The sequence below is a fragment of the Lissotriton helveticus genome, chromosome 5_1 (genome assembly GCF_964261635.1).
Source record: "Lissotriton helveticus chromosome 5_1, aLisHel1.1, whole genome shotgun sequence".
NCBI lineage: Eukaryota > Metazoa > Chordata > Amphibia > Caudata > Salamandridae > Lissotriton > Lissotriton helveticus.
In genome coordinates this window covers 1,015,374,978-1,015,398,635 of record NC_136065.1, presented here as the reverse complement: position 1 = coordinate 1,015,398,635, position 23,658 = coordinate 1,015,374,978, and the positions used below count along the sequence as shown (strand labels likewise).

The window sequence follows — 23,658 nt, the reverse complement described above, 5'->3', positions numbered from 1 at the left end:
TCCAGACCATACAGAACACCGCAGCCAGACTCGTCCTCTGCATCCCTCGACACAAACACAAAACCCAACACTGCAAAATCTCCACTGGCTCCCCTTCGAGAAGAAAGTACCTTTCAAGATACTCACCCACGCCTACAAATGCCTCCACAACACCGGACCAATATATCTCAACAATAGAATCTCCCACCGCATACCCAAGAGAAACCTCCTATCCGCCGACCTGGCCCTCGCCGAACCTCTGCGCTTACGCAGAGCAAGAATGGGAGGAAGAACCTCCTCCTACGTCGCGGCCAAGACCTGGAACAAGCTCCCGATTGACATCAAACGCGCCCCACTCTGCACATCTTCCGAAAGACCCTCAAGACCTGGCTCTTCGACTGACCGGAGCTGCCCCCCCCCAAGCACCTTGAACCCTTTAAAGGTGTTTAAAATTCCCTGATTGATTGAAGGTCACAGTGGGTCCTGGAAGGAGACTACAATTGTGTTTTAGACCTATCTGTAGACACTTCCGGTTCTTACCCGCGGTCTTGGGATCTTGTCGGCGTACTCGCTGCCTTGAAGCTACTAGCCTTACCAGTGTACTCTTGGTGGTATTGACCACCTTACAATTTGATGTCCATTTCTTTGGAGACACTCGCCCACAACAGCCGGGACGGAAGTACAACCGGCGGAGAGATAGAGCCCCTCCCAACCCATCGGCCCAATATCCCTGAAGAAGTCGTTGGTCCAATAACCTGACGAAACACGTGTTGACTGGGCATCTGATCGGCAGTAAACCGAGAATAAACGCAACATTGGATTACTGTGATTGTTGTGTATCTGTAATCACGTGTGCATAGGCCACTTGTATCAATTGTTCAGAGACTTTGTGTCTACCTTGGGGGTTTGGGGTTATCCCCCTGCCTGTGGCACCATCTCCTACGGTCTTTCTCCACACATACAAGTACACACGAGCAGGCGCCAACTCATACTGCGTCTCTTGAAACCCAATTTGATTTTTTACCTATCTCTAGACAGATCCCACTCCTTCTTCCCAGCTCCCCGGTGGAACGATACCGCTCTTGGGTAACACTTTGGATTCTTACAAATGCCTGGAGAAGCCAGCACCCCACTCAGTCTTTACTCTCATCGCTCCATCCCGCATGACCTATGGGTGCGCCTACACTGATTCCTATGTACCTCATCAATAATGCTAATGGTACAGCACACAGACTACCTGGGTCGAGTAGTGTCAGACCATGATGCACACCTGCTGGCTGTCAGATGGTCCCCGCCTACACCCCCAATCGGCAATTGCCCAGGACTGTCTTGAGGACCCTGTATTCCGTTATGAACAGGAAAACTGCATTCGTGACTACTTCAGAGAACACACACACAGCTTCCTCCAGATTACTGGATTGGGACGCCTTTAATGTAGTCATCCGGGGGACCTGCATTAAGCAGATAGAAGGGGTTTGCAGGACACTAGAACATAGGCTGAACGCCTCAGAAAAGAGGCTGGCGGACCTGACCAAAGCAGTGGACACCGGTCAAGCGTCTGCAGCTCTAATTGCAGAGGCTAAGACCACATACACAGAGGCACTGGCAGATACAACTTCAAAGCCTATGCAGCTAGAACCCACTGAGAAGGGAATTGATGCATTACTGGCTGGTTCATTCGTCAGGAAACAGTAGTAAACCCAGTTACAGAAGTTGTTACTCCAGCGGGTACCACAGTCCGCACACAAGAACACATATTACAGGCCTTTAGATCATACTATACTAAGATATAAGCACACCCCCATGAACACGGGAACCTGGAATGCGTTGAGAAATTCCTGTCCCGTATCACCATGTCACGAACCTCTTAGTCTGATAGAACAGCCCTAAATACACAAATCACAGCAACTGACGTGAAACATATGATTCAAACCCTAGCACATAAAATAGTCCTGGGCCACGACAGCCTACCCTTAGAGTATTACTCCCCATTCTCCACACAACTGCCCCCCAGGTTAGAACCCATGTATAAAGAGGCATTCGACAAGGGGGAACTACCAAGCTCGCTGTGAGAATCCATCACAATCTCATTTCTGAAGCCAGATTGAGACCCAACATCACTGGCCTCCTACAGACCAATCACATTACTATATACGGACTGTAAACTACTAGGTAAATTCCTAGCGGATCCTTATACGTAGATCCTCCCAACATTGATGCACCCGGATCAATGCGGGTTCGTGCCGGGCAGAAACACATCCCATAATATCAGTAGGATGTTTCACGTCCACGACTGGGCAAAGGATCACCATGCGGCTTACCTAGTCCTGGACCTAGAGAAAGCCTTTGACACTCTGACCTGGCCCTACTTATTTGAGGTGCTGCGATGGCTAAGAGTGGGTGCTACGCTGTTAGCGTATACAAAACTTCAATATACGAAAATATGGACCTGTATGCGACTCTGCCGTTAGAACTCTGCACGGGTCCCAATAGCGCGGGGTAGACGTCATGGGTGCCCGCTTTCCCCACTCCTGTTCCTGCTAGCAATTGAATCGCTGGTGATTCGCGTCCGCGAAAACGGGACAGAGTGGGGCATCCCTATAGCAGACACAGTACACAGCGTGTCCTTATACACTGATGATTTATTGGTATACATGTGCGACATCACGGTGCGCCTTTCACCCATCTGGGAGGTACTTGCAGACTTTGAAGTAGCAGCGTGCCTAACGGTCAACTGGACGAAATCCATAATATACCCCCTATGCCCTGACCCCCCAAGAAATAAACATTGGTAACGTGGGACTAGGCTGGAATGCGCACGCCCCCCCCCCCCCCCCCGCTATCTTGGAATTCGACTCTACCACTCCCCCACAGACTTATACGAGGGCAACCTTCGTAAGGTAGTGCCAGGAATACGGGCCCAAATTGGTTTCTGGCCAACCCTTCCTTTGTCCCCAATCTGTAAAATAGCCCTAGTGAAAATGGTCATAGTGCCACAACTTATCTACCTCTTCGCAAATCTGCAGATGATCCCTCCACTCATTTTTCCAGGAACTAGAATCCCTGATTACCACTCTAATTTGGAACACAGGTCGACGCTGAGTGACCCTGAAAAAGTTGCAGTTACCAACAACGCAGGGAGGCTTGGGAGCCCCAATATTTGACGCATACTTCCTGGCAGCTCAATTACAGTGGCTGTCTCCCTGGACAGTCAGACGCTGGGTGCAGGAGACCATCTCATAGGCAGGTCCCCTGACACTCCCAGCAATACAGTGTCTGCTTCTCCCCACTGCTCGAGCAGAAGTGTCATGCCCACTGCAAGTGACAGTGGCAAAATCGTGCATGCACAGAATCTACAGCCTCTCAAGCGGAACACAGCAATACACTCCGCTACTACCTTTGGTAGGCCTAACACGAGGCAATAAACATTACACAGTCCAAACCTTGCAGCCATGGACAAGACGTTCACTTCATGAGATCGCCTCTCTATTCAAGGATGGTCAGTTGCTCACCTTTGACCCCCTGGCGGAGGACACCGGGCTCTCACAAGGGCAATTTCTCCTACACAGACGGTTGGTCGCAGGCTGCCAGCAACTATGGGACCTATCGGACGGGAAACCACTGACGCACCCAGTCCTACACACAATTCTCAATATGGGCCCGGGAAGACACTTAATCACCTGGCTATACAGAGCCATCCGTGAACTCACGGCAACACCCCTCACCCGGCTCCGGCAAACGTGGGAAGCAGAAATGGAGAGGGCACTACATGACAAAGAATTGGAAGTCTCCCTAGAGTACCCTAAGAAAATATCCCAAATGCGAGATTTAAAATCATTCAGTTCAATTTCCTACACAGAGCATACCTCACACCAGAGCGGCTTCAGGGATATTTCCCAGACACACCATTTCTCTGTCCGCGCTGTAATACCCTTGGTGCTACTTTCCAGCATATGTTCTGGAACTGTCCCACCATACAACCATACTGAGATGAAATTCACATGGGAATGCCAGACATTGCCCATAGGAGGCCTATGCGCTTGGTGTGTTCCGCCGCAAACGCAATAAAACATCTAGACCCAGATGAAGAGCTTAGGTTCGAAATGTCTAGGTGCTTGTAATATACATTTTACTTTACCTGTACCAGTTGCCCCGTGCTAACGATGAGCAGCCACTTTACACTTAAGATTGCCGCACATGCAGCTCCAGCCCATTCTGTAATATGGATGTGGCTCCAGGCACAAAGAACGGGCATAAGAGCCTTAAAATCACCTTCGTAAGATTGTATCTATTGGGATCCAAGTTCATCGATTCACATTCAGGGACATATCTTTTGCAAGACTGTCCTCTTCTAAAGTTCATTGGATAGCCATTCCCACGAGTGGAAGTATGCCGGTGGCACTATATCTTGGGGCATTATTTTCAGTGTGACTACAGACAGATATGGCTGGCAGGTCATCAGTACCTCAAAAAAGTACAAGAAGTGATAAAGGGAGAGTGTGGGCTTTGAATCAGAATGGCTTCCTCAGCCATTTGGCTTGCACGTGTTTTTCGTGGTAAGCCATTGCTTAAATTGAGTTATCTTTTAAAATGTGTTAAAAAAAAAACGCACATACACACAATTGTATTAATACACCATTCTTTTTCTTCTCCCTCTTGACTGGATATTTTATTATCATGCTCTAAATTGTAAGCCACAAGCAAAAACCATTTACAGCATCAATTATATTAACACTCACCTGTAAGCAAAGAGATGTGCTTTATTAATAACAGTACTCGTTTGTGCTTCTTATAAATGTTAAGATTTTTAATTCGGAAGTCTAGAAAATTATTTAACATTCCAAAATTTTAAATAGCAGGCAAAACTGTCATCCGCCGAAATGCGGAGTATAGTAATTCTAACTACAATGAGTCTACATTAAAAAGTATACTTGCACATTTATTGTAATAAAGTATGTAAATAACTCGACGTTTCTTTCCATGCCGCATCTAAGATGGATAGTAAAGACTGTGATTCGATTACTATATTTTGTACTTTGTGAAATGCTGGAAATCGTAGAAATGTTGTCTGAGGTCTAAAAATGCAGTGCTCCGATACACTGGTTTCAATAGCACTATCGATTAAAAACTTTACATGTAACACTGTCCAAACCACTGATTACCATAATCCTTATGCAGAGCGGTTTAAAATAAGCTTTTTTTTTCCTTCAGCTGATACTTACTGACTTTTTTTTTTTTAACTCCTTTTTAAACCTTTCCCTCAACCTCTATGGCTCCCTCGCCCTCCCTACTCACTGATGACACTCGACAGTGGCTTTTAAATTCCTCCTACCACAAAAAGTTATTATTATTTTTATTTAGTGCTCCAAGCTTGGTGTCTGCAATCTTGGAACTGTAAAATAAATAACATTATAGTTGTGTAATGACATAAGCATACATATGTCATCGTTCTGGGTCACAATTTTTTTTTTTTAGGTCGAGCTGGTGTAAGCAGCGCGACGCGCTGCTGTTCAGCGAAGCCTCTATTGTTATCGACTTGCTCTGGAAGTGGGACATGTGATGGTCACGGGCATTACGATTTGAGCATGTGTACGCGCACGTACACCCACGCGCTGTGCACATCTCCTGTCCCGCTTCCGAGGCAAGTCAGCCTCTCGCAATCGCACGCACACACACACAGCCACACGCACACCCCCCCCCCCCCCCCTCTCTCTAAGCCCCACTCACCTGGCTCTTTTGTTGCGACTCCACTGGTGTCATCTGAATCACTCTCCCTGAGGCATGGGAGCCCGCGTCACCACTGCTCCTCTGGGCCAGCAGAAGGTGTAAGTCCCGGCCCACGACGGGCGTGACGCTCCCGAACTTCCGGTTTTCGCCCACAGGAGGAAGCCGCTGGTTGTGCTTTGTGGTACTGTAACCATGTAGACTCTTTCAAAATTCCGACTTCAGAAATACGACAATACACTCAAAAGAAAAGGAGTGGATCAGCACCACCAATCACTGTTCGAGTGACACTAAAATACGAACTGGCTGATCCCGTGGGACTTATTTTCAAGCACCTCCCCATCCCGCGTAAGCTCTCCCTGCCTCTCATTTCCATAAATCTACGGGCAGCTCGACGTTTCCTCTCTCCTCCTGATTGGGACCAGAAAGCATCTCGTTTTAGGAAATGCCCTCCCCGGATCCCCACGGAGGCGGCCTGGCTGCTCGTGAGCTGCTTTTACTATTGGTATTAAAGTATCGGCCGAGAACAAAGCGAGGAGGATGAAAAAAACGCGCTGGCGGCCGCCCAGCCGGCCTCTCTCTGGTCCCCACGCGGGCCCGGCGCTGCTCGGTTTCCAGGTCTCTGCTGCTGCCTTGTGTTCAAAAGAAAAGCTGAACAAGCGACCGTAGATGCTGGGAAGACGGTCCGCGGCTCCCGCAGGCTGAGCGGCATTTCTGTGAGATGGACTTGGCTGCGAGGGTATATGGCGCCCCTAAAATGTCACCCAACCAATCACTGGCTTTATCTGTGGTTTTATTGAGACGAGGACAGCCCTAATCTTATCAGTCGGCGACATGTATCCTAAGTGACCATGCAACCCGTGTCATGGCCATTTGAATTATTTCAGTATTTTATTTCGATTTTTTCCCCCTCAAACTTGGCACCCATGGTCTATGAAGGGCCACCCTTGGACACAAGATGCACTATATGAAGAGGGCAAGGAGTCATTAATACGAACAGCGCCGAGTCACTGGCAGCCTGTGGCAGCATACAGGGTAAACCTGTGTCTTCGTGGTGTGGGACAAGTCGGGCTTGTGTTTTATTTGTTTTCCTTTATAACTTTAATCTAAGCGCTGCACCGCTTCAGGGACAACGCACTTGTTTAATGTACTTTTGCGAGTGCGAGTCTCTCTTCTGTTGTGTTTTAAACCCACCCCCTACCACTCTCAGATGTGTGTTCAACCCTCCCAACTGTGCGAACATTTATATCCAGCAGTTCTGTGCACGCGGGCCCTGGCCTCAGGAGAAATCAGGTAGCGAGCGCTAAAAGAGGCATCACGTGGCGAGGCGTGAAAGGGGGCAGGCTGCAGGCAGAGGTGGGGAGCCGCTTCTGGAGCCCGGATAGTCTCTAGCCAATATACTAAACGTTTCTAATCTGAAGGAACTGCACGTGGTTCAACCGAGTCACCGGTGCAGCCAGCAAGTTCCCGAAGATCACAAAAAGCGCCGGGAGAGTAGCCGCGGCCGGGACCTGGCAAGGGCGAACTTTAATCCCAAAGATTTCATCTGTGACATACCAGTCACAGCTGGGGCTATGTCTGCCCTGCTCCCTGCTAGCCTGTTGCTTTTCAGTCCCTCAGAAGCAGCTGCAGATGGCGCACAGCTCTCTGTGGTGTGCTGTTTACTCGTATTTCCCTTCTGTACTGTAGTGAGAAGAGGGTCAGCAGAGTAATGTGACACGGACAGTACCACAAGTTTAGACCTCCCTGAACGTTTAAAAAAAAAAGTCTCTATGGCGTTAAGTCTGTGAAGGTTGACATTTTCAAGGAAACATCACACAGAGGCACTCCTATGGAAGAAGGGCAGACTTTACAAGGGGTAAACATCCCCTTTGGACTAGTACCAGGAACTAAACCTTTATTTCACCATGTGCTATCTCAAGAGGGGTTGCCTAGTTCTGAAGCGGGCATTGGATGGGTAACAGAGACTGTTCGCAGAGGAACTATGGAGTGTAGGCAGGAGGCTGTGGTCAGCCACTGCACCCACAGGGTAGAATGCCTGGAGCGGCGTGCAGGGCTGAAGGGGTTAGAGAACTGATCTGGACTGGGTAGGGCAATCCTTCTGCAATAGGTATTTTCTGGCACTGACTCCCGACCTCTAGATCAGTAAACAATGCATCCTATGAACATTGGCATGCAGAGCAGCTCTCTCCAGCACCTCCGGGTAGTCCATGCATTGCCTGGGTCAGTGCGAACATTACCATCCAGCAGCTCTGTGTACGCCGGCCTCGGGAGAAATCAGGCAGCGAGCGCTAAAAGAGGCATCACTCTGCGAAGCGTGTGAGGGAGCAGGCTACAGGCAGAGGTGGGTAGCTGCTTCTGAAGCCCAGATAGTCTCTAGCCAATATACTAACCTTTTCTAGTCTGAAGGAACTGCACGCGGTTCAAGTGAGTCACCAGTGCAGCCAGCAAGTTCCCGAAGATCACAAGAAGCGTCGGGAGAGTAGCCACGGCCGGGACGTGGCAAGGGCGAACTTTAATCCCAAAGATTTCATCTGTGACATGCCAGTCACAGCTGGGGTTATGTCTGAGCACCAGAGGGGACAAGGAGAGTGTCACCTGCGTTGAAGCACGGAAACAGAACGCCCCAGGTTAGGGACTGTTATCTAAAGATGTGGGCGGGTCAGAAACAGAGCCCCCTAGGATAGGAACTGTTGTTTAAAGATCTTGTCAAACTCTCACATTAGCCGGGTCTGGTGGCTTAGTGGACTAATGCATCCACTGCATTAGGCTCACAGGTTCAATTCCCGGCGGGTCCCCTCAGCCTTTCATAGCTTTCAGAGGTTGATAAAATGAGTTGTGTAACAATAAACATCTGTTATTCAGCGCCAAGAAGCCCATGTTATGTTAGTAAAGCAAAGAAATAGAAACCCCAGTAGGTTAGGAACTGTTGTTTTAAGATCTGGTCAAACTCGCACATTTTTTTTTTTTTATTATTGTTTTCAATACCATACATGACTTTAAATTACTCATCTCTTTTACAGCCATTATGCAGATGGCCCATCAATCATTGTTCGTGTCATTGAAGGTCGCTTAATAAAATACTTCCCCAATTGTCCTAACCCCCCTCCCCTCTACGCCCACCCCCTGTCAGTGTGCCCAAGCCTATCCAGCCCAATCTATAGCTACCGATCCGTCCTGCCTCTCAACCCATCAACCAGGGGAAAAGAAAGTAAAAAACAAACAGGAAGTTCCGTTGATCAAGTGTATGTTCCTTGCGTCTCCGCACTAGCCCGCTAATACCACTAAACCTGGAATATGCAAAACGGCCCCCCCCTCGCATTGCAACTTGGTGCTCAAGCCCTCCCTATGTATAGTCAGGCTCACACATGCAGGTAAACACAGAAACCGAACCCCCGAGGATAGGTAATGGTTGAAGATCTGGTTGGACGCTCACGTGCAGTAAAGCACAGAAAATGTGATGCAGGAAAAAGAGACCACAATTTAGCCTTAGAGACTTAGAATTAATGAATTATTTGAGATAATGTTTGCCCCTTTTTCCCCTATGCTATAAATTAGGTGCAATGCTAAACAACACAGAGGGTGTCACCACAACAATGAACACCCGCTTGATCGGGCACCTTAAATACTTGGACAGCAATTGGTGCCAACAACGAATCCACTTCCCGGAACCCCCTTTTGCATCTGAAAATACTTTGGGTCTTTTGGTGCCTAGGCCGGTCCCTGGCCAGTGTCTGGTAACTTCCTGGAACAAGCATTTGCAATGCAATAGGTCACGCATTTGCAAGAGTTTGAGCTCTTGGCATTATAACTGACAATGCCTTTTATTTATGTGTTGGTTTTTAAAACATAAATAAAAGGCATTGTCATTTACAATGCCAATAGCTCAAACTCTCACAAATGCGAGACCTATTGCATTGCAAATGCTTGTTTTTTCTGGTGCTGAACAGCATAGACCAAAGCAGTGGCCTGGACCAAAGGAGACCACCATTGGCAAACCCAATAGCTTGCCACTTGTGTTTTTTTATTTTTTTTATGGCAAGACCAATCAGGTTTGCCAATGCTTTTTAGGTCTCGCTTAGGCAGCGCTAGTACGCTGCTCTAGGAGGGCCTTTAGCCATCGGTCTTCACTTTTCAAGCACTGCACTCGTGCTTGTGGCGGCATCCAACTTGCGGGAGCGAGCAGCGGCGCGGCCACGTTAATTACAGATATATGGCCGCTGCTCGCTCGCGCAAGGTGGATGCCGCCATAAGCACGAGTGCAGTGCTTGAAAAGTGAAGACCGCCCATCGCGACGCTGCTTGCATGTGGCATCACTTGTTTTCCTTTGGGTGAGGGCTTGTTAAAGGAGGCATCACTCTTCTGTGGCAGACGCCTTGTTTGCTTACTGGATGAAATCACACAATGAGTTTTTTTTTTTTTTGTTGGATCGGAAGGATCATCGCCTGCGTGTTTTTTTTGGTTGTTTTACTTTTTTTTAGCTTTCAGAGGCGGAAGTAGTTGAATAGTAATTAAGCAAAATTAAACTGGCCTGAATGTTTTTGTTTCAAATCGCATTTTTAAAACCTTGGGACTAAAAGCATGTTTATCAGTTCACTTATATACTGGAGCAGCGGAAGTGACATAACTCTCTCTGGAATCCAATCACCATATTGGGTATTTTATTCATTTTTTTTAGTCACAGGGAGAGAAACGAAATTAATTAATGCACTGGTGTTCCTCCGGAACACCATCATCTCTATTAAGTACATCATTCAGTGTGCTGTTTCACAAATAATCAATACTCGCCCTGGCATTACTTTTAGTTTAAGTAGCCGAGTCAGTCACCTAAAGCAATAACATCATGTAACTTTCTTTTTATGTATGTATGTGCATAGCCATAAAGCTCGAATAACGACAAGGTGATGCACAGCACAGCCATAGAAAGAGGGCTGTTAAAGGAAAAGCATATCACAGCCATTGAGGTAGAACAAAGACTAGACAAACATGATCCTTAAATATGTACAACACTAGAATATACATTAGTTACACAGATTCCCTTTGCGAGTATGTAACTATTCAAATTATGTGTTCTGTATGCAAGTCAATGCAAATGTGGCTGTATGCCCTGCTGCCTTTGAAAACTGGAAGTATATTGCTCTTCAGTCACAATATAGGAAGATAACATGTCATATTCATCTATTTAGCAGACACAACTGTAAATGGAAAACTAGCATGGTACACACCACAATTACAGAAATAAAACCGTAAGCTTGTTCACCCTCTTTGAAGGTTAAGAATGATAGGATGATGTGGTAGCTATACAAACATATAGCCACAGACATGAAATAGATTGGCATTTCATGGTTTTACTGACTAGCCATGGAACATCAAAAAAATATTTAGTGCATGTAATCACTAGGTTGGCCAACAACCAACAAAGTAGGTCACAATGGAACAATACCTATAGTATGGGAAACATCCTTTACAATGAAACTTTTACAACGCAGTGCTTTTACAACGCAGGTTTTACAACGAAAACCATTACAACACATTGCGCTGGGCGGCGCTCTAGGATAGGGAATAGATTTAATTTACTATCCAACACCTTCCCTAGTGTCCACGGGGACTGGAGTTGGAATAGTAAATTAAACTATTCACTATCCAGCACCCCAAAGCGCTATGCGTTGTAAAGGTTTGCATTGTAAAGGTTTGCGTTGTAATACTTGCGTGGTAAAAGCATGCGTGGTAAAAGCATGCGTTGTAACGTCATACATCCCTATAGTATGCCACACATTGGCATGTTATGGATAGTAGAACATAGACATCTAAGACTTAAAGGGACCATCCAGTGTGTAAAAATACAGTTCTCTTTTCTCACCCCACATTGCTAACAGTCCCCAGCAATAAGCATTCCAGAATGCTCCTTTGTTGGATGATGTCAATCTAAGTCTTGAGACCAACGCAACATCATTCAGCTCACGGCCCATTAAACATGAGGCTCTCCATCAAATCCCACTTCAAAGCTCTAGAGTAGAGAGAAATACATGTCCTATAATGGAAAGCAGGTGTTAAAGCAAGATCCCAGCAGGGGCTCTGACTGAAGAAATTGAATACTAATGTTTCATGCACCTCTGTTAATCTTCATCCACAGCAATTTAAAACTAGCATTGGCAAAGCCAATAGGTCTCGCCTTTGGGACCTTATAAGTGTTTAGCCATGCAACAGTTGATGTAGTTGCACCAAGGATATTGTGAAGCATAACTAAATACTTATAAGGTCCCAAAAGCTAGACCTATTGGCTATACCAATGCTTGTTATTAAAGGTCCAATTACCCCATTTGTGGATTCCATTGTACTCTCTGTGCCTAAATCTGAGTACAGCACTTAGTATGTCTTGATTGTATAGTTCCTCCTTTTACAGGGAGAATATATAGTGCTTAACAATTGCACAAGGAGCGACTTGTGGGAGTTGTTGGCTTCCTTATCCATCCAGTATCGAGTACTGTTAAGAATCGTGCAAGATGGAAAACCAGGATCGTGTGTCAGATGATCAAATCAAGGAGATCATTTTTTTTATATTTCCGTGACTTGAATACATAGAGACCCAAACTGTTGCATGATTTTGTTTTTTGATTGTGTAAGCTGCCACATCCTGGCATTTTTATTCTTGCCTTGGAATGTACTTGATACCTGTAATCGGCTACGGTTATTTATCATCTTTCATATGTCTATTTTTGCACAGGATGTAAATGTTGATTTTGAAGCACATGAAATTACTGATAGTGACCACAATGGGATAAAAAAACTACTACAGCAGGTACGTCTTATTAATACTGGTCTTTGCCAGTTTAGTTACTTATTTTTAATCTTTTTCAAATTAAGGTGATTAGATTATTATTGCAGGATTGATTTGTGACTGCAGGTTAATCTTGAATGTCATAACTTTTCACTCAATAGACTGTCTGACCGTCATGCTGAACGATTGTGATAATATTGCATTTCTCTGTGTGTGCCATACAGTTTCCAATGTACACGTTTCTAAATAAATATATGATTGTGAAACAAGTCGTGTAGTGTATGTTGCATGTTTTAGCCATTTGCTCACTGTAGCAGTTGAGACACCTAGTACAAACGTAACTATTGTACAGGACTGCATTTTATTTGTTTGTGTTGTGCCGGTATAGGGAGTGATCTGTTGAGTTATAAACAATGTAATTTTCAGATTTAGTATGTACAAGAATCACCATTTTTAATTCAAGTCTGAACAATATGGATTAGTTATATATCATTGACGCCTGCTTCCTCTGCCTGGCTCAAAGTGGTTGGATTAGCTAAACTCTTCTGACCAGCTCCAAAAAGAACACATCTGCAGTTGCACTATAACAAATAAGCATGAATGGATTTTCACCTGTCCATAATATTTTTATTATTTGAGTATTTCCAGGCACACGTTTGGCCCTTCAGGGATAAGAGATACTGAAATCCCTGCATGTTGCGTGCGAACCAGATTATTGTTGAACATCAACGTGACTGCTTTCTACCTAAATTGAGAAAATCCCAGAGTTCCTTTTGTTGTTTTGCATTTGTGTTTTTATCACAAAAGGCACCATTTTGTGGGGAAAATGTCTGCAGCTTTTATAATTGTATGATTATTTGGCCTTGACACTAAAGAATTGGGGCCGGCTTTAACTGCTTCAGATTTTTGTTTTGCCTGGTTCCAGCAATATTACAAATGAAGAACAAAAGCTTACCTCTGCTTTGGGTATTCTTAAGTTGAAACCCCTGTGTGACGCCGATGCGTGTTACTAATCGACAGTCAGCATGATTTGTCTCCTCTAATATAATCTGGAGGGTGTACCACTTCATTCGAATTGGAGCATTCCCCTTCTCCCAAGAAGTCCTGGCATCAGCATGGCTGTTGCCTGGGAAGTTAGTTTGCTCCTTCTTCATCCGCTTTCTGACTTCAAAAGAAATGGACTTGTGAGGATCCAAATAAAATCCTCTAGATCGTCCTTTTAGCTTATATTATGTACTAACTCCGGATCGCTGAGTGCTGTACAGCACTGTATACTTGCTCTGTTGTGGTATATGCCTTGGCTACAACATGCATGACTCTTGCATACAGATCCCAGGTGCAAGGAGACCATTTTGTCAGCAATTTTGCCTATGCTTTCCACAAATGAAGAGAACATTAATAGTTATTGTCACAGAAGATATTGGGTTTTACATGTTGATCTTCTTGATTTAGTGAAGATGATTCTAAATGTTGGCACAGTGTCCTTGTTTGAGGTGATTAAAAATCTGGCCCCTTTTGCCTTTCCTTTTGCATCACATTGAAAACTGAAGACCGGGGGAGCCATATGGGAACTTAGCAACTGTGCAAGCTGGTTACTGTACTTAAACCATGTGGGTTGCTCAAGATCCTTCAGTTTGTTGCCACCAAAAAGAGGGTCCTTAGCCAGAAAGCCAGAGCCTATCCTCCTCCAGAATGCCATTCAAACCTTGGTGTACTGAGTGTGTGCACACAGGGGGCCAATGTTGTTCACAGGTACTAAAGCAGAGGGCACTCTGTTGCAACCCGCTTATCCTACAAAGATTTTCTTGGGTGGAGGTGAGTGTGCAGGCCGTTATGCAGCATTCCCTTTCCTTAGGAAATGAGGCTGTACCTATTACTTCCACTCTATATAATTCAAATGTTGCCACTGAACCATGCTTTTTAACCCCGACCTACTACATTCATCTAATAGGGCAAAGGCTATCCTCTGGGCTTAAACTCTGCTTACTTTGCAAATGTGAGGAATTTCATCTCCATAAGATTTCAGAAATGTGGCAATCTATGATTCACATACACAAAATTAGGGACAACAACAAAGTGAACTGCATAACCTCAAAACTTCTACGGTGAAATATTAAAACAAAAGAAGCGCCACTTCAGCCTCTAGAAGTTTGCACAGTATTTAAATATAGTGGGAGAGTTGTGTACAGCAATGCAGTCAAAGGATTGAAGATCCATAAGCAGCCATGCGCTGATTTTAGCCGCAACTATCAGCTTGATTGCTCAAGGAGTTGCCTTCACTGAAAGAGTGGCAAGTGAGTCTATGTATACATTGGAATCAAAGTTCATAGATCCTTTAGCCAATTGTAGGTGAATTTTATCCACATTTTGCACGTAAAAAAAGCTTGTTTGTCGCACTGGCTTTGGGAGAGAGGTGTTGGAGGCGTGATGTTATTAGCTTCTGATAATTCTTTCACCACCTTAAAGAGTTTTCTGGCAGTGTTGGGCAGTGATGATTTTTTCAGTGTAATAAGTGGCGCGTGCTGATCTGCAAAGGGCATGATATCTTTTTAAAGCCACCACATAATCAGACTTAGCCTCCTCATCGTATCGGTTCCTCCAATGTCTTTCTAGGATTTTACACTTCTTCTTTTCTGATCGGAGTACATCATTAAACTAGGGAGCCGGAGGGTGCATTCTACCCACAAGTTTGTTTAGTAGGTGGCAAGACGGTGTCAACAGCTTCATTGAGCTATTGATGTAAGAGCGTTTCATCCTGACCAGTTGCAGTAGAAGTGTTGGCTTTGCGTTAAGAAGTTGCTTTTTTAGTGGTGGGATGTTAAGTTTGGACCAGTTTCTGACATATGATTTTGGGACAGGCCGCAGGGATGAGAAGGGGCTTTAATCCTGAAAGGCACAGCATAGCTGGAGAGGGGGTCGATAAGCAAGTTCTTTATGTTAGAAAAAATTGGGTCCAAAAGTTGACTGGCTGAGTGAGTAGGTGCAGAGTTTAGAAGTGCTAGGTTAAGAATACACAGATCTTTGATGAAGGCTCAGACTAGTTGCAGTTTGGAATCTCAAGATGAAGATAAATGTCCCCGAGAAGAGTGAAATTGGCAAGGAGCAAGATATGAGGGGCCAGTAGGTCGGGGAGGGCGGTACCCCATTTATTCGGGTAACTAGGGGGGGTGATAGATCAGAGCCCTGGAGAACGTGAATTTCGGAGTGAAAAAAAGTTTAAATAGCAAAGCTTCACAGTCCGAGATCAAAATTTCATCAATTTTGTGTTTATGCGTTTAAAAAAATAAATAGCAGTTCCTCCACCATTTCTGTGTGGTCTATCTATACCAGTTAAAGAGAAGTTAGCAGGAAGCGATGCAATAATATCAGGCAAAGAGCCTGCATGTAGCCAAGTTCCAGTGAGAAATACTACGTCCGGGTTAAAATCACAAGGGAAATTAAAGAGGTGATGTTTAGGGAGAGAGCAACAATTCAGGCTAAAGCAATGAAATAACTGAGTAGAATATTGCTCCAAACCCAAACAAACAGCACCTTCCGCTCCCTATACCTGGTTGGATGTCAGGTGTGTGGATATCTGAGTGTCCGAAGGATAATTTTGAGTAGAGCAAGCAAAATTGCAAGCTTTACCCGTCAAATGTTGCTTCCGGGTAAATAACCTGGCCGCAGGATTTGTAGATCAACCGTCAGGAGTACAAGAACGTAGAGGTATACAACCTCATCTCTGGCTGTGATGGACCAGGGTTTCTGTCCCCAGCCGGACGATGACTGGCGAAAATGGCTTGCTTTAGGCGCGCCTGCTGCACGTCTGCCGCGCCTTCATTTTTTAGGTCGAGGACCGGAAATGCTGGCTTGCCAGCTTCCGGTCGGAGATTTAATGATTTTGAGTACGGGGCTTGAACCCGCCTCTGTACTCCACCTCTCCTCCATTGGCTGGCTTCCTAAACGGAGGCCAGCCATTGGAGGAGAAGGGAGTCACTCGAAACAAGCCCCGTCTCTTTCGGATTCGGGGGCGTGTTTTTAGCGTTCTTTCACCCTGTGACGTCACCCGTCACTCAGACCGCCTAAACACGCCCCCGAATCCGAAATGTTAGGATGCTTGCGTCCGCCATTTATTTTTTTCCTGCGGCTCAAGCAGGATCAAACGAGAACGCTTCCCTACAGCTTTGCGGCCCGACCGTCGTGTGGAGTCTGACTCGGGTAAGCTCTCAAGAGGTAGGCAGGGCACAGTTGCACGGAACGGCCCAAGATGCTCTCTGATTGTGCCGTATTTCTTGTTTAACTCGATCTTCAGACTCGCAGATCCTGTCAAAGCCTATCCACTCGTTTTCATTTCACACCTTTCTCTTCATGGGTGTTTCCTGGTCCATAACCAGACACTTCCATAAAAAAACACAGCACCTCCTACAACACAGCCCGGAAGGGCAATGTACAAAAAAATGCGATTTCTGTATCATTTCGACATCTCCGCCCACATCTGTCCCTGCCCTCTGCGGTCCTCTACTCCCCTTTCTCAGTCCGTCCCCCTCTTTAACTCACCTCGCCCTAACCCTCGCCTCCTCTTTCCCATGCCCTGCCCCGTCCGCGCGTGTACATTCCATGCGCCTCGATCCCCGAGCCTCAGACAGACAGACGAAAATCAACTTTATTGACCTGCTCTCGTACATCAGTGGCGGCGCCTGCTTGCGAGTGCACATACATACTATGTGTTTTGACACAGTTAGGTTCTTGCCCTTCCTTCTCCTCAGCCCTTACGCCACATTGATCATCCCTCACTCAGCAGCCCACCCAACTGAACCCAGCACCTTTGTTCACTGCATCTTCTCCAAGTCGCTCCCTTTCGCTAATTTCTTCCCTTGCACAAAATTCAAGTTTTTGGGCATGACCAGTTATACCCAGAGTTAAAAGAGGCTATAAAACCAATAAACACAAGCAAGCTGTCAGTGACCCCGTGCCATGCATGAATAACTCGCCTCGATCAGATCTTTGCCTTTAGTTTCTGCTATTGGTAGTCCTGTATTTATAATGGGATAAATAAACAGCATGAAAAGTATGAAAATAAACAGCATGAAAAGTATGACAACTTCTCGCGCACTAAAAACTTGGAAACTTGAGCCCAATGGAGGCGTGGTTATTTTTTCTTTTTCACACGCCCATATAATCTCGTGCCATTAGATATGTTTAGGATTAAATTCCTGGTCTACGCGCGTGACAGGATGAAACATATTTCTCAGTTATTTCTGTCCACTCCTGTGATCCCCTAGCATGTTTCTTCTCTTTTGTTGCTGCTATGAAGTTGTATTCCACCTCCGAGGAGCTCCTCGCGACCTTTGTCCAGCTCCACCTCCTATCACCCTCCTCCCCTGTCCTCCTGCCTGGTCCATCCCTCTCTATCCACCTCTCTCCACTCTGTCCCGCCCCCATTCCTCCTCCCCCTGGCCCCGGTCCATCCCGCCCCTCCTCGGTTCTCCTCATCAGGCAGAAGCTTCAGAGTTTGTTTGTCCTCCTCCCACCCGTGAGTGAGAGTGGGCATCTCGGGGGCGGGGGCTTCCGGGACGCGACCGGGGCAGCGACGGGAATGACAGGGAAGTTGCGAAAGAAGGGTGCGCGAGCCGTCAAGACTCGAAAGGGGTAGATAAGTGGGTGGGAAAGGCAGGGTGAAGGGGGGAGACAGACTGACGGGTTAGAACAGTTCAATAGAATAGTTCAAAATATGACTGAGGGTGGGAAAGTATCGGGCACGTTGGAGGAGGGCAGGGAGATGACAGGATCAGCCAAGCAGTGGCAGACAGGTGGGTGACAGAGACAGATGTGGCTTACAAGAGGCAGGGAGGAAGATGAGTTTCAGCGGGTATTACTGGGCAGCAAGGGACGCTACCTGAACATGAATATGGTGAAAGGACAGGAAGCTGGGGGGTGGTGAGGGGGCATGGGTGCAACAACGGGGTGAGGGGACGCCTTTCTAGCTGGAAACGCTACATGGATATATTAAGGGGAAATTCCTTTGCAAATCAACGAGAATGTAGTTGGTTAGGTGGGATTGGATTGCCCATTTACACCGAGGGTGTTACACTCACGATACTCTGCTCTTTGGTTAGGGTTTTCCTTCCTCTGGGGGCTCCTTGTATGTCTTTCAACCCTTGCATGGAGTCTTTTAAATGACTGGGGTCACCCTAGGGGCGCCTGGTTGTAGCCAGAGTGTAGAGAACACCGAAGCTCCTCTGGGGTAGAGGCACACATGCCTAGAAGGTGCTGAGGTGACCCATGGGGTGTGGCTGTAAAGGGGGCACAGAAGTAGACACTGCAGGTTGGATGCTGGGTTCAGAGGTCACCACTGGAGTATGGCTGTGATATGGCTACATAAGTAAAGATTGATTGCATGGTACAGCGGTCACCATGGGTAACTGGCGGTAATATGCGTTCAGAGGTACACCTTCAATGTTGAGCACAGCTGTTATCTAGGCACAGTGGTCAACGCTGAAGATTGGCTGCAGGGTACAGCAGAGACCCTTGGAGCATGGTAATAAAATAGGCACAAAGGTAAACACTGACTCATGTCTGCAGGGTTCAAAGGTCACAATTGGAGCATGGCTGTGATATGAACACAAAGGTAACCACTGAGGACTCGGTCTAGGGTACAGAGAGCACCGTTGAGCTTAGCTGTAATCTGGGTGCAGAGGTACCTCTTGAGCACCGGCTGCAGGGTATAGAGGTGATCATTGGATCATGACTGTTGTCTGGGTACAGAGGTCAACGCTGAAGGCTGGCTGCGTGCTCCAGCGGTGACCATTGGAGAATGGTTGTAATATGGGTACCTGGGGTCACAGTGAAGAGTGGCTGTAATAAGGGTACCCGTGTGAACTCTGAAGATGGGCAGCAGGGTATAGAATTCAGCGTTGACGTTGTCTCTATGCAGGCTCTTGTGAGAGCAGTAAAGCTTGGCTGTAGCATATGGAGTTGGACATTGACCTTTCTTTAGATATAGAGGATATTGAAAGGTGCTTATAATAGGCTGCAGGAATGTCTTATATCGCTTCTCTGTATGGTACAGTACGATTTCGAGTTTCACATTGACAGTGGCTTGTAAGCATGGTAATCAGTCTAGCACTGAAACTTGGCTCTTCGATAGGATACAGAGAGACCCAAAGATTGCCCTTGGGTGTGGTGTGAAGCCCAACATCAAGCTTGATGATCAGTAGGCAGGCTCAGATTGGTAACGCGGGCCCTCTGGAAATGGCTGAAGTGCTGGTAGCCGAGTTCTAGCTGTGGGCTGCTTCTTTGGGCAGCCTGGGGGCTCTCTGTGCTGTTAGGATGTTGCCAGCAGCCCAGTGGGTGCCTGAGTGGCCTTTCTAGAGGCAGATGGGCAGAGGCATCACTCCCTTTCTCTCGCTGGGCCTGGCCCATTAATGTATGCTGAATGAGCGGGGGCAGGGGGCCAGAGCAGAGCTTGAACCCGCCCCTCTTCTCCTGCCTCCTGGCTGTGCTTGCTCTCCTGCCCCCTGGCTGTGCTTGCTCTCCTGCCCCCTGGCTGTGCTTGCTCCCCTGCCCCCTGGCTGTGCTTGCTCCCCTGCCCCCTGGCTGTGCTTGCTCCCCTGCCCCCTGGCTGTGCTTGCTCCCCTGCCCCCTGGCTGTGCTTGCTCCCCTGCCCCCTGGCTGTGCTTGCTCCCCTGCCCCCTGGCTGTGCTTGCTCCCCTGCCCCCTGGCTGTGCTTGCTCCCCTGCCCCCTGGCTGTGCTTGCTCTCCTGCCCCCTGCCCCCTCGTTGCTTGTGCTTGCTCTCCTGCCCCTGCCCCCTCGTTGCTTGTGCTTGCTCTCCTGCCCCTGCCCCCTCGTTCGTCGTGCTTGCTCTCCTTCCCCTGCCCCTCGTTGCTTGGGTTTGCTCTCCTGCCACTGCCCCCTCGCTGTTCCTGCTCCCATACCCCTTCGCTGTGCTTGCTACCCTGCCCCCTCGTTCGTTGTACTTGCTCTCCTGCCCCTGCCCCCTGTGTGTGGGTGCTAATGCAATAGGTCTCGCATATGCAAACGATTAAGCTATTGGCAATGTAAATGACAATGCCATTTATTTATGATTTAAAAACAAATGTCATGAGCAATGCCAATAGCTCTACCTTTAATAATGCCGAGACCATTTTATTGTAAATGCTTGTTAACCCGTACCTCGGAGCGGCTAGACCGATCAAAAAACGTAAATAAATAAAAGACTTGCGCTTCACTTCCCTCCGCACAAAAGCCGTGGCGGAACAGGGATGGAGCAATGGTAGACTGGTAAGAGAGAATGAGCAAAGTAAGAAATGTAGAGTATGGAAGCGTAAAAAATTAACATAGTTAACATAACTATTAAAAAGTATTTGTGTTTTCCCACAGTTCAGGAGACGGGTAGAGATTAGCTTCCATATCCGTTTCCATCCTAGAGGTTTCTGCAGTTGTGGTAATTACTGCGTTGTCGTCTGCTTATGCTAATAGTGTACTTGTGTGCCCTTTAAAAAACAAAACAATAAACCTTATTTCAAAGTGTCTGTATAAACAGTTATATATTATATTCTATAGGGGGTAACCAGGACATTCTTGCTGTGTGCCTTGCACGATTTTTATACTATCGATGCTTATACCTGTTCGTTGATTCAAGACTTGTGGCTGCTTATAAAGGATTTGAATCGCCTTCATAAACAAGCATTTACAATGCAACGGTTTCGCCTTCGGAAAAGTTAGAGCTATTGGCATTGTAAATGACAAACTTTTTATTTATGTGTTGGTTTTGAAAACAGATAAATAAATGGCATTGTCATTTACAATGCCAATAGCTTACTCTGTCGCAAATGCGAGACGTATTGTATTTGCACACACACACAAGAGCCCCCCACACACACACAAGAGCCCCCCACACACACACACGAGCCCCCCACACACACACACGAGCCCCCCACACACACGCACGAGCCCCCACACACACACACCACACAAGAGCTGATGAATAATACAGCAAGAAAGAAGAAACAATGGAAGTGCTTCCGGGTGGGGGTAAGTGGGGTGGCAAAGTAAACAAACCTGATTAGAGACCGAGAAATGCTAACATTTGCAAGGCAAGTTAAACATGTGTGCGAGGAAAATTGGATAAGGGCGAAACAAAGGAAGACAAGCATTTGCAATGTAATAGGTCTCGCCTTTGGGACCTAAGTATTTAGCAACGCAGCAAATTGTGAGTACAGCAACATTTACATTAAAAGCTGGGGCGTGATACTTGTTCTCACTGTGGAAACTGCAATGTAACAGGGCTGCGTGATCCTTACAGTTGAACGGCTAGAGCGGCTGACTATGAAGCTGAAGCACCAGGTTCTAAATTGGCAGGAGGCTCAAGCATCCTGTGATTCTGGGCAAATCATTTAATCTCCACGTACCTAGAAATTAATGTGTCCGCTTGTAATGCAACTGGTGCTCATGTAAAGCGCTCTGATACCTTCGGGTCGATTTTGCACCATATAAAACAGAAGGAAAAAAAACCTGCACTCTGGCATCGGTTTATAATTACTTAAAAGGATCTAATTATAGTAGTGCGCAAGGCCCACAACATCTCCATAAAGGCATGGAGTGCAGAACACAAAATGATGGGCTCATCTGCAGAGTGTAATGAGGGGCCCTGAATCTCCCATACATTCACTGGGCTTGGGCAGATTGGGACCCCCACGCCCTAAATGGTGGTGACCCCCTGTGCTCTTGGCCACTGGATTCACATCTACCTTTGAAGTTTGCTCCCGGTAGATATCTGCACGGAGCCACACTGTTTGCCTTTTGCTATTTATGCTTTTAAAATGCTCAATTGTCAAGATCAATACAGCGTTCGCTGCCCAGACAACCTAAAATTATGGCTCCAGATGCTTGTGTAGTAGCTGTAAATTAATGCTATAATGAAATGGAGACAAAAAACTGCTTCTACATACAATTTGCTGGAAAGAGAAAGGCTTACTTTCCTACAGTTGAGTTTTTTATGAACTGAACAGGAGCGGGGAATAGCACCTCAATTAGAAGAAAATGAGCCTGTTCATTTATCATCTCAGAGGATTAACAACAATCTGTTACAGTGACTACTTAGATTACAGTATATATGGGAAATCTAGTCTCAGAAGGGTAATAGTTAAATGTTGCTATGCAAACTCAGCGGCAGGATCTAACTCTGAGCCTAGGAAAAAAAAACATTCTGAAGTCTCTGCTCGGGGTACAGTAATCAGCATTAAGATAACATCACTCAGCTGCTTACAAGATACCAAGGAATAACTAGTATCCAGACAAAATTTCCTTGAAGGGTTCTCCAATGAGACTGTCTGGCATGTCACAGAAGAAAGATGTGCATGGGTGGGATAATGATCACAGCCTGACGTGAAGTCCTGATCCACTTACACACACGTGGATAAAGATCCCTGCTAAGCACTAGGTCATGCAGGCTCCTCGCACCCGCTTTTTTTTTTTTTTTTTAAATCTCTTTATTTGCATCAGATTGGTCCACAGAAGCTTACAAGCACATGGCGTGAAAATAACATCAGAAACTTCATTAGCAAGCATACAAAATAAACATCTGCAAGGCATGACCAATAATATGACGAACAGTGTTACGCATTCTAGAAACTCCATTTTCCGTTTTCTAGTTCTGTCAGTGATTCGCACACATGCAAGGATGATGCAAAGAGATAAACATAATTCAAAACACATCAAAAAGAAAGATGCCAACGAAAGAGAGAGAGCGACGAGCAACGCATCAATCCCTCGCACCCTCTTATGCATGGGTGTGAAGGCACATTGGACACAGAGACCCAGCCATGAAGCATTTTACATGTGCATGGCCCTTTTTAGAAGCTCAATTGTGGAGTCTTACTGAACACATGTACACACAAATCACAAGTCCTCTTTTGTAAGCATGTGCTTCTTAGAAACTTGCTGAAGACCAGGTAGGGACACTAAGAATTTTGGGGGCTCGGGCCTACCCTACTTTGGGGGCCCCTGTTCACAGCAACTTTGGATTTATGATCTATTTTCAGCTAAAATGCGCATTGATCAGTCCTTGAAATGTAAGCAATAATAAAAGAAACTCATAGCTACTGATTGGAAAGCTGCGCGTTGAAGGTCTGCACGCATTTAGAACAGCTGAGGCATCGGAAGAACTGTGCATGGATTTCTCATGCGTTTCAACAGC

At 46.3% G+C, this 23,658-nt stretch overlaps 1 protein-coding gene across 1 annotated transcript in view; it reads left to right on the top strand.

Moving 5' to 3' along the window:
- The window catches only part of BCCIP (BRCA2 and CDKN1A interacting protein), a 150,470-nt gene that overhangs the window by 11,813 nt on the left and 114,999 nt on the right, over positions 1 to 23,658 (top strand). Inside the window, exon 2 of the mRNA XM_078643515.1 lies at positions 12,428 to 12,502. Within this exon, the coding sequence (XP_078499641.1) occupies positions 12,428 to 12,502 (75 nt within the window). The remainder of the gene's footprint in view (positions 1 to 12,427; positions 12,503 to 23,658) is intronic.